The sequence below is a fragment of the Manis javanica genome, chromosome 3, assembly GCF_040802235.1.
Source record: "Manis javanica isolate MJ-LG chromosome 3, MJ_LKY, whole genome shotgun sequence".
Lineage (NCBI taxonomy): Eukaryota > Metazoa > Chordata > Mammalia > Pholidota > Manidae > Manis > Manis javanica.
The window spans coordinates 163,768,692-163,782,248 of record NC_133158.1 but is presented as its reverse complement, the minus strand read 5'-3'; the positions used below and the strand labels follow the sequence as shown (position 1 = coordinate 163,782,248).

General features: G+C 46.0%; 2 protein-coding genes across 7 annotated transcripts in view; one reads left to right on the top strand and one right to left on the bottom strand.

Annotated features, from left to right (window-relative positions):
- The window catches only part of NBEAL2 (neurobeachin like 2), a 29,250-nt gene extending 26,696 nt beyond the window's left edge, over nt 1–2,554 (bottom strand). For all 4 annotated transcript variants that reach the window (XM_017665823.3, XM_017665827.3, XM_017665826.3 and 1 more), the window contains exon 1: nt 2,282–2,554. In XM_017665823.3, the coding sequence (XP_017521312.2) occupies nt 2,282–2,332 (51 nt within the window). In that variant the 5' untranslated portion in view covers nt 2,333–2,554. The remainder of the gene's footprint in view (nt 1–2,281) is intronic.
- A 138-nt stretch (nt 2,555–2,692) lies between these two features.
- Nucleotides 2,693–13,557, top strand: part of CCDC12 (coiled-coil domain containing 12) — a 69,629-nt gene continuing 58,764 nt past the window's right edge. Inside the window, exon 1 of one of the 3 annotated variants that reach the window (XM_073232286.1) lies at nt 2,693–4,443. In XM_073232286.1, the coding sequence (XP_073088387.1) occupies nt 4,348–4,443 (96 nt within the window). In that variant the 5' untranslated portion in view covers nt 2,693–4,347. Of the gene's footprint in view, nt 4,563–13,557 lie in introns of all 3 variants that reach the window. The other 2 variants (XM_036991521.2, XM_036991522.2) reach the window with 2 other exon arrangements.

Below are 13,557 nucleotides of genomic sequence, written 5' to 3'. Positions count from 1 at the left end.
TGAGCAGGGCCCACAGAGGGAGGGGTGGGTAGCTCTGAACTTGGGTCCGTGAGGGGAAAGGAAGGGCAGAAAGAGGGGTGCTACCCAGGGCGGGCCTAGATCCATGACTGGGGAAACAGGTTTGCCAGCTGATGTCAGCTTTCACTGCTGAAGGGAGGGGCACAGGTGGTGGGGGAACCTTCTGGTTGGGTGGCTGGCTGGCCAAAAAGGGGTCTCTTAACACCCTCTGTCAGTCCAATCCTGACCTCCTCTTACCCCCTCCCCCTGGCGCACACACAATAGTACCCTAGCAGGGCTCAAAGTGGCACAGCCCCCACCCCCAGGGAGCCCAGCACAGAGGGGTGGGGCCCAGGTTCCGGGAGTAGGAGCAGGACAAGCGGGCAGGAAGGCAGTGCAGGGAGGCTGACTGGGGCTTCCTCTCCCCAGGCGGCCTGGCGCCGCCTGGCTCCCCAGTTCACTCTCACATCCTGGATTTGTTTGTGGGTCCAGCCCGCCCCCTGCCTGTCTAGGCTCCCAGGCTATAGCCAGCCCTTGCCCCAAACCTGCCCTATGAGGTGAGGAACCGGAAGAGGGAGACTCAGCACAGGACAGTGCTGAACACCTCCTGAGGGAGCAGGCGGGTGGGTGGAAAATTTGCAGAGCTCAGCTACAAGGGGCAGCGGGAGGCAACCATGCTGGAGGAACAGTCCTGGGGGACTGTACCCAGACATGCTCTGCAAAGCAGCATGCCACCCAGCCTGAAGACCCACCACTAACATCTTTCAAACACAATGGCTGGCTCAAGGCCCACTTCACCTGGTTCACAGGTGAAGAAATTAAGGACTGAGAACTTGCCCATGGCCACAAGGACAGTCTGAGTCATGAGGGCCAGGTGCGGTTACCTTCCAAATTTTTACTCATTTGCAAGGACCAACCCTTGAAGATGGAAAAAGAGGCTGGGGGGAGGAGACCCAATAAGGCCAAGGAAGCAGGAGTCTTCCTCTGGCCTGAACCAGCCATACTGGCTATCCCTCTGCAGAGTCTAGGTCACCTCTGAGGTCAGGGCTGTGCCAAATTTGCAGATAGGGAAACAGAGGCTTAGAGGTATGAAGACCATGCCTTGGGACACACCAAGAGGGATTCTACTCCCAGGGGCCTGAACCTCTCACCACCTGAGCAGACTCAAGGAGCTGCGGCCCTTATGGCACGGATTACAGGTTCCTGGGGCCCCAGATGGGGCCTGCAGTCCTGGGAGACAGTGGGCAGCCTCTTCACAGAGGGCCAGCTTATCTGAGCATAAACTTCCCCCTAGTGACAAGATCAGGAGCACACAACAGTCCATTGTGCCCAGGGCACACCTGAGCCAGGGGCATGATGCCAGGCAGGTACAGGGAGGGAAGCTGGCATTAGGTGAAGGGGAGAGGGGTGCTATCCTGGGATCCCTCCCTGCTGTGGATGCAGACAGAAAAGTGGGGGTAGACAGTATTTGGGGGACACCAGGTTCTCAGCTCTGACAGGACACCTGGGTCAGAGTCACTCCCTTCACTTTCTGAGGCCACTTGAGGTAGTCTCTAAGACAGGACAGGTTGCTCAAGAGGAAAGAGCTTCCCTCCATGTCTTTCAAACATCCCTCCTAGGTCATATCCCTACCTCCACTCTTAGCATCCCAAGCAAATCCTTTCTTTTGGCTGCACCCGAGGCCCATCTCCTCCCCAGGGGTAGGGGTAGGGGACAGCTTCGGGTCAGGTAAGAGCTCATCCCTTCAAGTTCACTGTAGGGGGTTGGGGTCTGAGTTGACTTAAGTCGGACCTAAGTCGGACCACAACAGGGTTCCCCCCCCCACCTGCTGGGACCCCCAGCCAACTCAGAACCGTGGCCATGACCACATAAAGGTGCCGTACCCACAGGAGGGGCAAGCCCAAATGCAAATTAAGCCCTCTTGCCCCTCCCGACCAGGCCAGTCTTTCGTTTATTTTCTGGGTCTCAGTTTCCCCATTTATAAAAGGGGTAAGTGTCCCCTCTTGGTCCAGGCCCCTCTCCTCCGGCAGGACTGAGGCTTCGTGGTCCCCACCCGAGAGGCTCTTGTTAGAAGCGTGTCTGCCAGGGTCGTCCCCAGGTATAAGTGCCAGGGGCACCGGCGGGCCGGGGGCTCACACGTGTTCGCGGAGCTCGAGCACACCAGGAGCGCGCGCACACTTACTCGACCCCTAGCATCACTGAACGCAAGCGCGGGGCGCAGGTGCAGCTGGCGCGGGGCGCGCGGACCTGGGGGTACGGAGGACGCGGGGCTGGGCGGGCTCACCTGCGCGTAGTAGAGCAGCCACAACTCGTAGAGCCGCTCCGAGGCGGCCATGGCCCGGCCCAGCTCCGGCCCTGCTGCGCGCCACCTGCCGTCGCCGCCGCCTCCTCCGCGCCGCCCGCCGGTAGCCCTCGGCCAAGCCCATGGGCGGAGGGCGTCACTCCGGGGCGGAGCGGCGCGGTACTATCGGGGGAAGTAGTACTGGTCCCCGCTGCGCTGAGCCACCCAAGTCTGCATGCCCCTCCTCCTTCCCGGCCAGCCGCTGCCTGGCTTCCTGCACTGAGCTGCCTCCACCGCTGCCCCGCCTCTCCCAGGACCGTGCAAAGGGCGTGGAGCCCGGCGGGAGGAGGAGCCTGAGGTCAAGGCAGCCAGGAGTGCTCCCCGCATCCTTCCCCTCAGCAGTCTGCGCCACCACCAGTGCCTCGGGAACGGCCAATCTGAGCCCCCCAGACCGGAGTCGAGGTCAGGTATTCCAGACTTGCCCCGGGTCTCAATCCGCCCGGACGCAGCCCGCCTGGCTGGAATTACCTCCATTCACGCAAAGGACAGGCTAGCGGAGTGGGGATAAGGGGCTGTGGGTTGCGTGCAAATGGCCGGGGTCCTTCAACAAGCAATGGTGACAACCATGACAAACACTTGTAGCGCCAACCACGTGGCAGGTGCTCTCCCAGAGCTTTATGAAGAGACCGAAGTGCCACTGTTTTTGCTCTTACTGTTTATGGAGCAAGATGGGAATCAGAGAGCAGCAAACAAGCCTGAAGTATCTCTGCGGGAGCAGTGCCTCCACCTGTCTGGCATATCCTTGGGAAATTTAGGCAATCCTCAAGGGTCCCCTCCTCCAGGAAGCCTTCCTGGATGCTCTGGTGCACGCAGTCTGTACCCCAGGACCCAGCACTTGCTTCACATTTTTTCTTTTTAACGTCAAGAAATTAAAAGCGAGACGGTACCTCATGCCCCCTTCCATCCTACCTCTGAGCTGACATTTTCTGAGCACCTGCTACCTGTGGACCAGGTACTACCTGCAAACCAGGCCTTCCTAGGGCACCCCACCCAATGTGGGGGAGAGGCTACTGAAAGGCCCAGGTGAGGTCAAGGGGGTCGTTTTGAGAGGCTGGACAGAGGTCTGTGGCACAGGAGCCCCTAAAGGGAGCTGGGAAGGCAGGCCCAGTCAAGGAACAGCTTTGCTCACAGACAAGTCATGGTGTGCCTGGGACTAAGGAGCTATGGCTTTGACTCCGCAGGTGAGAGGGGGTGTGGCTTTGGGGACACCCAAAGCTATTAGATCTGTACTTCAGCCTAAGTGGTCTTTCAATTGTCAGAGCATGTTGATTAATGCGGGAAAGAAGACACCGGCCGCTTGTCCTGGGTGGCAGTGCACCTCGTGGTCATTTACTGCAGTTGAGGTGAAACCAACTCTCATCCTAGTTCTCACGAACAAAGCTTAGAGGGTTCCTTGGGGCCCACTGGGCCAGGTTGGGGTTTGCTCTTCTCCGGGTCAGATAGCCTTACCCTGGGTACTTTGCATCACCTGATCATCCATGAGCCCCGAGGCAAATGGCCATCCAGGCAAGCCCTGTACCGCACAGACTTTGAGCTGAGAGTGGAGAGAGAATGGGCTAGGGGCCCGTGGACAAGTGCATCCAAGGAGCAACTGATAGTTGGAGAGGAAAAGACAGGCTGACCTAGGAGTGGAGAGTCAGGGAAGGCTTCTTGAAAACATGAAGCTTGAAGAATCAGGACAAGTGCACAAGAATGGGTCTGCACATTTCAAGTGGCCAGCATGGATTGAGCTGTGGTTGGCACTTAGGCAAAACCAGAGCGATCGACGCGCTCTATCTTCCTTCACTCAGGTCTGACTTCACTGGCTGCTTTCTCACTGATTGGCGTTGGACGAATCGAGCCTTAGAGCCTTTTCGTTTGACTGCCTTCCGAGGGCTAGGAGAGTTGTGGGGTAGAAAGAGAGCGGGCCCGGCTATAGCAACTCGGCATTGATTGGCTTTCAGGACTTCCTGTTCTCCACACCTTGGACCAGCGCGCTGCCGGACGAGAGGAGGAGGAGGGTGGGTAAGATGGCGGCCACTACAGCCGGTGTGGGCCGGCTAGAGGAAGAGGCGTTGCGGCGAAAAGAACGACTGAAAGCCCTGCGAGAGAAAACAGGGCGCAAGGTGAGGAATGCGAAGGAAGGGCCGTGGCTGAGAAAGCCAGCGTTCGCACCCGGAACAGGGAACGACCGGGCAGGGAACTACGAGGAAAAAGCAGCTGCGAGGACGCGCATGTGCAGTAGGTCGGTGCCCGCCCACGAAATCTGTTGCTAACCTGCGCAGTCCCCGAGAGCGCTGAAGCCGGCGTTGCGCATGCGCAGGCAAGTGGGCGTGGTCCGCGGGTCACAGGCCCTTTGTCCTGGGTGTGTGGTGTTTACCGTGTGAGTTTCCAGGGCCGCTTCTAGTTTCAGATGGCCGTTGATTTAGGCACGATTTGTTCGCGCCTGAGCGCCTTGAATCTTCCGTTTTTCCCGTGACTTAGTCGGCCTTCCAGCCCTGGTGAAATTCCATGTCTGGCAGACCTTCCCCTGTCCGCAAGGGCTCCTTGGGCAGGGCAGTACAGGACTGTGCTCTGGGCTCCCAGCTGGAATCACTTGAGTGCAAAAACCCCGCATTTCTAGGTCAGGGTGGAACTCGGAAAGAGCAGAGCGCTTATTCTGTTCCAGAATGTTTCTCTGGGGATGGATCTCCTACTCCTATTAGTTGCCAAATTTGAAAGTGTTTTCCTTGCTCCTGTTTGACACCAAAATGGTCTAATTCCTGCTTGTTCATCTCTCTGAGTAATCGAGAGGAAAGAGAACTCTGAAGTTCACTGCCTGTGTGCAAACCCTAGCCCTGTAGCTTGGGACTGTGGAACTTGGGACATTGCTTTATCTCAATGAGCCCCGGTTTCTTCATGTCTCCTGTGGAGGATAACCACCTCTATATATTCATTATCACTGGGTGACTTTAAGATCAGAACACGATAATCTGTGTGAAAGGGACCTAGAGACTACAGAGGGTAGGGGTGTTTGGTTCTGCTGTTACTGGGTGGGTGAAAACTCTGTCCTCAACTCCGTGAAATGCAAAGGACAGTAAATATCTAGACTTGCCAGGGATAGGGGGAAAACAGGGACTCCACTTGGTAACTTTAGAAAGTCAACCTGGTGGGTCTGGCCTGTTTCCTTTCTGCATGATGGCCTTCTGGTGTCCTGTGGGAAAGAGAGAAGAAGTAATAGAGAGTGAAAAGTAGCCAGATTGGCTTCTGATTTTGTTGGCAATTTACGGCCTCACTTGGGAAGCTCAAGCCCAGCCTTTCCAACAATGGCTTGTCAGCCCGTGCTGTTAGCTTGGATTTGGGGCCCAAATTACTGGGACTGGGTTTGACGTCAATAAAGAGGACAAAATAACATCCTCAGAGCCCTTTGCCATGGGAAGGATGCCCCGGGCCATCGGAAAACTATCCTTTAAAGAGGCATTCTCTCAAGGAGCTGGTAATATGGCCTGATTATTTTTTTAATCACTTTTTTTTATTGTGATAGGATATATGTAATATAAAAGTTACTGTTTTAAGTGTACAATTCATTGGCATTAAGTGCATTCACAATGTTATGTAATTATATCACTATTTCCACAACTTTCTCATCATCCCAAATTGAATCTCATTGAATCTCTGTTCCTATTGAACAATGATTCTGCATTTCCTCTTGCCTCAGTTCTTGGCAGCCACCATTTTACTTTCTGTCTCTTTGAACTTGACTACTTTAGGTATCACATTATGTAAGTAGAATCATACAATATTTCCCTTTCCATGACTGGCTTATTTCACTCAGCATAATGTATTCAGGGTCAGCCACGTTATAACATGTATCAAAACTTTTTTTTGAAGGCTGAATAATACTCCATTATATGTATACCATATTTTGTTTATACCTTCATCTTGAGTTACTTCTAGCTTTTGGCTGTTGTGAGTAATGACTACAAGTATCTGTTTAAGTACCTATTTTCAATTCCTTTGGTTTTATACACAGAAGTGGAATTTTTGAATCACATAGTAATTCTGTGTTTAACTTTTTAAGTAACCACCATAGTGTTTTCCGTAGCAGCCACATCATTTTACATCCCTAGCAGCAGTGCACAAGGATTCCAGTTTTTCTGCATCCTTGTCAGTGCCTGTTATTTTCTGTTTTGTTGTTATGACCATCCTAATGTGTGTGAAATGGTATCATATTGTGGTTTAATTTGCATTTCCTTAATGATTAGCAATGTTAAGCATCTTCTCATGTGTCTATGGCTATTTGTTGTGTTTATTTTGGAAAAATGTTTATTCAGGTCCTTTGCCCATTTTTTTTTTTTTGAGAGGGCATCTCTCATATTTATTGATCAAATGGTTGTTAACAACAATAAAATTCTGTATAGGGGAGTCAATGCTCAATGCACAATCATTAATCCACCCCAGCCTAATTCTCGTCAGGCTCCAATCTTCTGAAGCATAACGAACAAGTTCTTACATGGTGAACAAATTCTTACATAGTGAATAAGTTCTTACATGGTGAACAGTACAGGGGCATTCATCACAGAAACTTTCGGTTTTGATCACTCATTATGAACTATAAACAATCAGGTCAAATATGAATATTCGTTTGATTTTTATACTTGATTTATATGTGAATCCCACATTTCTCCCTTTATTCTTCTTCTTCTTATTTTTTTTAATAAAATGCTGAAGTGGTAGGTAGATGCAAGATAAAGGTAGAAAACATAGTTTAGTGTTGTAAGAGAGCAAATGTAGATGATCAGGTGTGTGCCTGTACACTATGTGTTAATCCAAGCTAGACAAGGTCAATAATACATCCACGGATGCAGAAGATTTCTCTCAAAACAGGGCAGGTGAGGTTCTAAGCCTCACCTCTGTTGATCCCCAATTTCTCACCTGATGGCCCCCCTGCGACTGTGCCTGTCTTAGGTTGTTCCTCCCTTGAGGAATCTTACCCGTCTCTGGCTAACCAGTCATCTTCCGGGGCCATACAGGGAGATGTAAAGTTGGTAAGAGAGAGAAGCCATATTGTTTGAAAAGGTTAGCTTTTTACTTCTTTGCAGGTTTATGCCCTGTGACTTCTATGCCCAGCATTTGTCTTGAGGTATCTTTACCACCTGGAGGAGTTATGATACTCGGTGAATTCGATATGAGGCATGAATTCTATTTAAGGGTTGTAATTAGGAAGGAAGAAGAAAAGCTATAGAGGTAGCAGATGGAAGAAAACATGGGAAGATTGATTATTTCTTTGACATATCTTCTTGTAGAGTACCTTAAGTATGTATAGGTTTTAAACTACTAATTAAATTGCACACACACATTAACATAATAGGAATACAGTTACATAACCAATGCAGATCTATAATTACCAGCCATCTCCAGTGAAGCCAAGAAAACCAGTTAGGCACCCTAGGCATTTGTGAAAGTTTGTCTATGATATAGTGGATATTGTCCAACTGTACTTGAACAGTCTGAGAGAAATCAGACATTAAAACAACCCATTCCTGGGAACTGTTCACATCCCATATGTTCTTTTAACAGTAGATAGTCAGTAGTCGTAAGATTTTGGAGCGCTACAACTTGCACTTCTCCTAATTCTTGGTTGAGTTCCAACAGTATAAATCCAGTCAGATTTGTTGTTTTACTGTATGCACAGGCCAGCTTAGATATCTCCTTCTTCATTTCAATGGCAAGTCCAGGAACCGGTGGGATGAATGCAGCTACAACTGCAGCATCGCCTGGATCTTTGTGGAGGTTTTTTGATGATCATCTTCTGATATGTCTCTTCCCGAGAGTGCTGATGTTGGAAGTTCTTCATATCATATCTTAGTTCATTTTCTGGGTAGCCAAATTAGGCTTTGATCCTCTGTATAAACACAAACAGACCCTTTGCCTACACTTTGATATACCCTTTATACCATTGTGTAGAACTCATTGGAGGTCACCACACAGGAACTGCTTTTTTTTTTTTTTTAAGAGAAAGGAATATTATCAGAAAAGTGTACATCCATAGCCGATCATCTGACATGACACCCTTTAAGTGATCAAAATTAAGGATATTTAAGGCATGCGTTAATCGTTGATTTACAGTTAGTTTTATCCTATCAGGGAGTAATCCCCCTTCTCTTTCTTTCTTTTTTTTTTTTTTGTTATCTTTAATCCACACTTACACGAAGAATATTATGTTTACTAGGCTCTCCCCTATACCAGGTCCCCCCTATAAACCACTTTACAGTCACTATCGATCAGCATAGCAAAGTGTTCTAGAATCACTACTTTCCTCTCTGTCTTGTACAGCCCTCCCCTTTCTCCCACCCCCCCCATGCATGCTAATCTTAATACCCCTCTTCTTCTCCCCCCACCCCTTATCCCTCCCTACCCACCCATCCTCCCCAGTCCCTTTCCCTTTGGTACCTGTTAGTCCATTCTTGGGTTCTGTGATTCCGCTGCTGTTTTGTTCCTTCAGTTTTTCCTTTGTTCTTATACTCCACAGATGAGTGAAATCATTTGGTATTTCTCTTTCTCCGCTTGGCTTATTTCACTGAACATAATACCCTCCAGCTCCATCCATGTTGCTGTAAATGGTAGGATTTGCCCTCTTCTTATGGCTGAGTAGTATTCCATTGTGTATATGTACCACATCTTCTTTATCCATTCATCTACCGATGGACATTTAGGTTGCTTCCAATTCTTGGCTATTGTAAATAGTGCTGCGATAAACATAGGGGTGCATCTGTCTTTCTCAAACTTGAATGCTGTGTTCTTAGGGTAAATTCCTAGGAGTGGAATTCCTGGGTCAAATGGTAAGTCTGTTTTGAGCATTTTGATGAACCTTCGTACTGCTTTCCACAATGGTTGAACTAATTACATCCCCACCAGCAGTATAGGAGGGTTCCCCTTTCTCCACAGCCTCGCCAACATTTGTTGTTGTTTGTCTTTTGGATGGCAGCCATCCTTACTGGTGTGAGGTGATACCTCATTGTAGTTTTTTGGTTTTATTTTTTACATAACCAAAGCAGATCTATAATTACCAGCCATCTCCAGTGAAGCCAAGAAAACCAGTTAGGCACCCTAGGCATTTGTGAAAATTTGTCTATGATATGATGGGTATTGTCCAACTGTACTTGAACAGTCTGAGAGAAATCAGACAAATTAAAACAACCCATTCCTGGGAACTGTTCACATCCCATATGTTCTTTTAACAGTAGATAGTCTGTAGTCATAAGATTTTGGAGCGCTACAACTTGCACATCTCCTAATTCTTGGTTGAGTTCCAACAGTATAGATCCAGTCAAATTTGTTGTTTTACTGTATGCACAGGCCAGCTTAGATATCTCCTTCTTCATTCCAATGGCAAGTCCAGGAAACGGTGGGATGAATGCAGCTACAACTGCAGCATCGCCTGGATCTTTGTGGAGGTTTTTTGATGATCATCTTCTGGTATGAGTCTTCCAGTGAGTGCTGATGTTGGAAGTTCTTCATATTGTATCTTAGTTCATTTTCTGGGTAGCCAAATTAGGCTTTGATCTTCTGTATAAACACAAACAGACCCTTTGCCCACACTTTGATATGCCCTTTATACCATTGTGTAGAACTCATTGGAGGTCACCACACAGGAACTGCTTTTTTTTTTTTTTAAGAGAAAGGAATATTATAAGAAAAGTGTACCTCCATAGCCAAAAATCTGACACCCTTTAAGTGATCAAAATTAAGGATATTTAAAGCATGCATTAATCATTGATTTACCATTAGTTTTATCCTATCAAGGAGTAATCCCCCTTTTCTTTCTTTCTTTACTATTTTAAAAAATCTTTAATCTACACTTACATGAAGAATATTATGTTTACTAGGCTCTCCCCTATATCAGGTCCCCCCTATAAACCACTTTACAGTCACTGTCGATCAGCATAGCAAAATGTTGTAGAATCACTACTTCTCTCTGTGTTGTGCAGCCCACCCTCCCCTTTCTCCCTCCCCACCATGCATGCTAATCTTAATACCCCCCTTCTTCTTCCCCCACCTTATCCCTCCCTGCCCACCCATCCTCCCCAGTTCCTTTCCCTTTGGTACCTGTTAGTCCATTTTTTGGTTCTGTAATTCCGCTGCTGTTTTGTTACTTCAATTTTTTCTTTGTTCTTATACTCCACAGATGAGTGAAATCATTTGGTATTTCTCTTTCTCCGCTTGGCTTATTTCACTGAGCGTAATACCCTCCAGCTCCATCCATGTTGCTGCAAATGGTAGGATTTTCCCTCTTCTTATGGCTGAGTAGTATTCCATTGTGTATATGTACCACATCTTCTTTATCCATTCATCTACCGATGGACATTTAGGTTGCTTCCAATTCTTGGCTATTGTAAATAGTGCTACGATAAACATAGGGGTGCATCTGTCTTTCTCAAACTGGGCTGCTGTATTCTCAGGGTAAATTCCTAGGAGTGGAATTCCTGGGTCAAATGGTATTTCTATTTTGAGCATTTTGATGAACCTCTATACTGCTTTCCACAATGGTTGAACTAATTTACATTCCCGCCAGCAGTGTAGGAGGGTTCCCCTTTCTCCACAGCCTCGCCAACATTTGCTGTTGTTTGTCTTTTGGATGGTGGTGATCCTTACTGATGTGAGGCGATATCTCATTGCGGTTTTAGTTTGCATTTCTCTGATGACTAGTGATGTGGAGTATCTTTTCATGTGTCATCTGGCCATCTGAATTTCTTCTTTGGAGAACTGTCTGTTCAGCTTCTCTGACCATTTTTTAATTGGATTATTTGATTTTTGTTTGTTGAGGTGCGTGAGCTTTTTATATATTTTGGATGTCAACCCTTTATCATATCTGTCATTTATGAATATATTCTCCCATACTGTAGGATACCTTTTTGTTCTATTGGCAGTATCCTTTGCTGTACAGAAGATTTTCAGTTTGATGTAGTCCCAGTTGTTCATTTTTGCTTTTGTTTCACTTGCCTAGGGAGATATGTTCATGAAGAAGTCACTCATGTTTATGTCCAAGATAGTTTTGCCTATATTTTTTTCTAAGACTTTTATGGTTTCTTGGCTTACATTCAGATCTTTGATCCATTTTGAATTTACTTTTGTGTATGGGGTTAGAAAATGATCCAGTTTCATTCTCTTACATGTAGCTGTCCAGTTTTGCCAACAACAGCTGTTGAAGAGGCTGTCATTTCCCCCATTTTATGTCCATGGCTCCTTTATCATATATTAATTGACTGTATATCTTTGGGTTAATATCTGGACTCTGTAGTCTGTTCCACTGGTCTGTGGCTCTGTTCTTGTGCCAGTACCAAATTGTCTTGATTACTGTGGCTTTGTAGTAGAGCTTGAAGTTGGGAAGCGAGATCCCCCCAACTTCATTCTTCCTTCTCAGGATTGCTTTGACTATTTGGGGTCTTTGGTGGTTCCATGTGAATTTTTGAACTATTTGTTCCAGTTCATTGAAGAATGTTGTTGGTAATTTGAAAGGGATTTCATCAAATCTGTATACTGCTTTGGGCAGGATGGCCATTTTGATGATATTAATTCTTCCTAGCCAAGAGCATGGGATGAGTTTCCATTTGTGAGTGTCCTCTTTAATTTCTCTTAAGAGGGTGTTATAGTTTTCAGGGTATAGGTCTTTCACTTCCTTGGTTAGGTTTATTCCTAGGTATTTTATTCTTTTTGATGCAATTGTGAATGGAATTGTTTTCCTGATTTCTCTTTCTATTGATTCATTCTTAGTGTATAGGAAAGCCACAGATTTCTGTGTGTTAATTTTGTATCCTGCAACTTTGCTGAATTGAGATATCAGTTCTAGTAGTTTGGGAGTGGAGTCTTTTGGGTTTTTTATGTACAACATCATGTCATCTGCAAATAGTGACAGTTTGACTTCTTCTTTACCAGTCTGGATTCCTTGTATTTCTTTGTTTTGTCTAATTGCCGTGGCTAGGACCTCCAGTACTATGTTAAATAACAGTGGGGAGAGTGGGCATCCCTGTCTTGTTCCCGATCTCAGAGGAAAAGCTTTCAGCTTCTCGCTATTCAGTATGATGTTAGCTGTGGGTTTGTCATATATGGCCTTTATTATGTTGAGGTACTTGCCCTCTATACCCATTTTGCTGAGAGTTTTTATCATGAATGGATGTTGAATTTTGTCGAATGCTTTTTCAGCATCTATGGAGATGATATGTGGTTTTTGTCCTTCTTTTTATTTATGTGGTGGATGATGTTGATGGATTTTTGAATGTTGTACCATCCTTGCATCCTTGGCATGAATCTCACTTGGTCGTGGTGTATGATCCTTTTGATATATTTTTGAATTCGGTTTGCTAATATTTTCTTGAGCATTTTTGCATCTACGTTCATCAGGGATATTGGTCTGTAATTTTCTTTTTTGGTGGGGAGTTTGGAAGTATTCCCTTCTCTTCTATTTTTTGGAAAACTTTACAGAGAACGGGTATTATGTCTTCTTTGTATGTCTGATAAAATTCAGCAGTGAATCTATCTGGACCAGTGGTTTGGTTCTTGGGTAGTTTTTTGATTACCGATTCAATTTCTTTGCTCGTAATTGGTCTGTGTAGATTTTCTGTTTCTTCCTTGGTCAGTCTTGGAAGGTTGTATTTTTATAGGAAGTTGTCCGTTTCTTCTGGGTTTTCCAGCTTGATACCATATAGATTTTCATAGTATTCTCTAATAATTTTTTGTACTTCTGTGGGGTCTGTCGTGATTTTTCCTTTTTCGTTTCTGATTTTGTTTATGTGTGTAGATTCTCTTTTTCTCTTAATAAGTCTGGCTAGGGGCTTATCTATTTTGTTTATTTTTTCAAAGAACCAGCTCTTGGTTTCATTGATTTTTTCTATTGTTTTATTCTTCTCAATTTTATTTGTTACTTCTCTGGTCTTTATTATGTCCCTCCTTCTGCTGACTTTGGGCCTCGTTTGTTCTTCTTTATCCAATTTCAATAATTGTGACTTTAGACTATTCATTTGGGATTGTTCTTCCTTCTTTAAATAGGCCTGGATTGCTATATACTTTCCTCTTAAGACTGCTTTCACTGTGTCCTACAGAACTGGGGGCTTTATACTGTCATTGTCATTTGTCTCTATATATTATTTGATCTCTATTTTAATTTGGTCATTGATCCATTGATTATTTAGGAGCATGTTGTTAAGCCGCCATGTGTTTGTGAGCCTTTTTGTTTTCTTTGTACAATTTATTTCTGGTTTTAT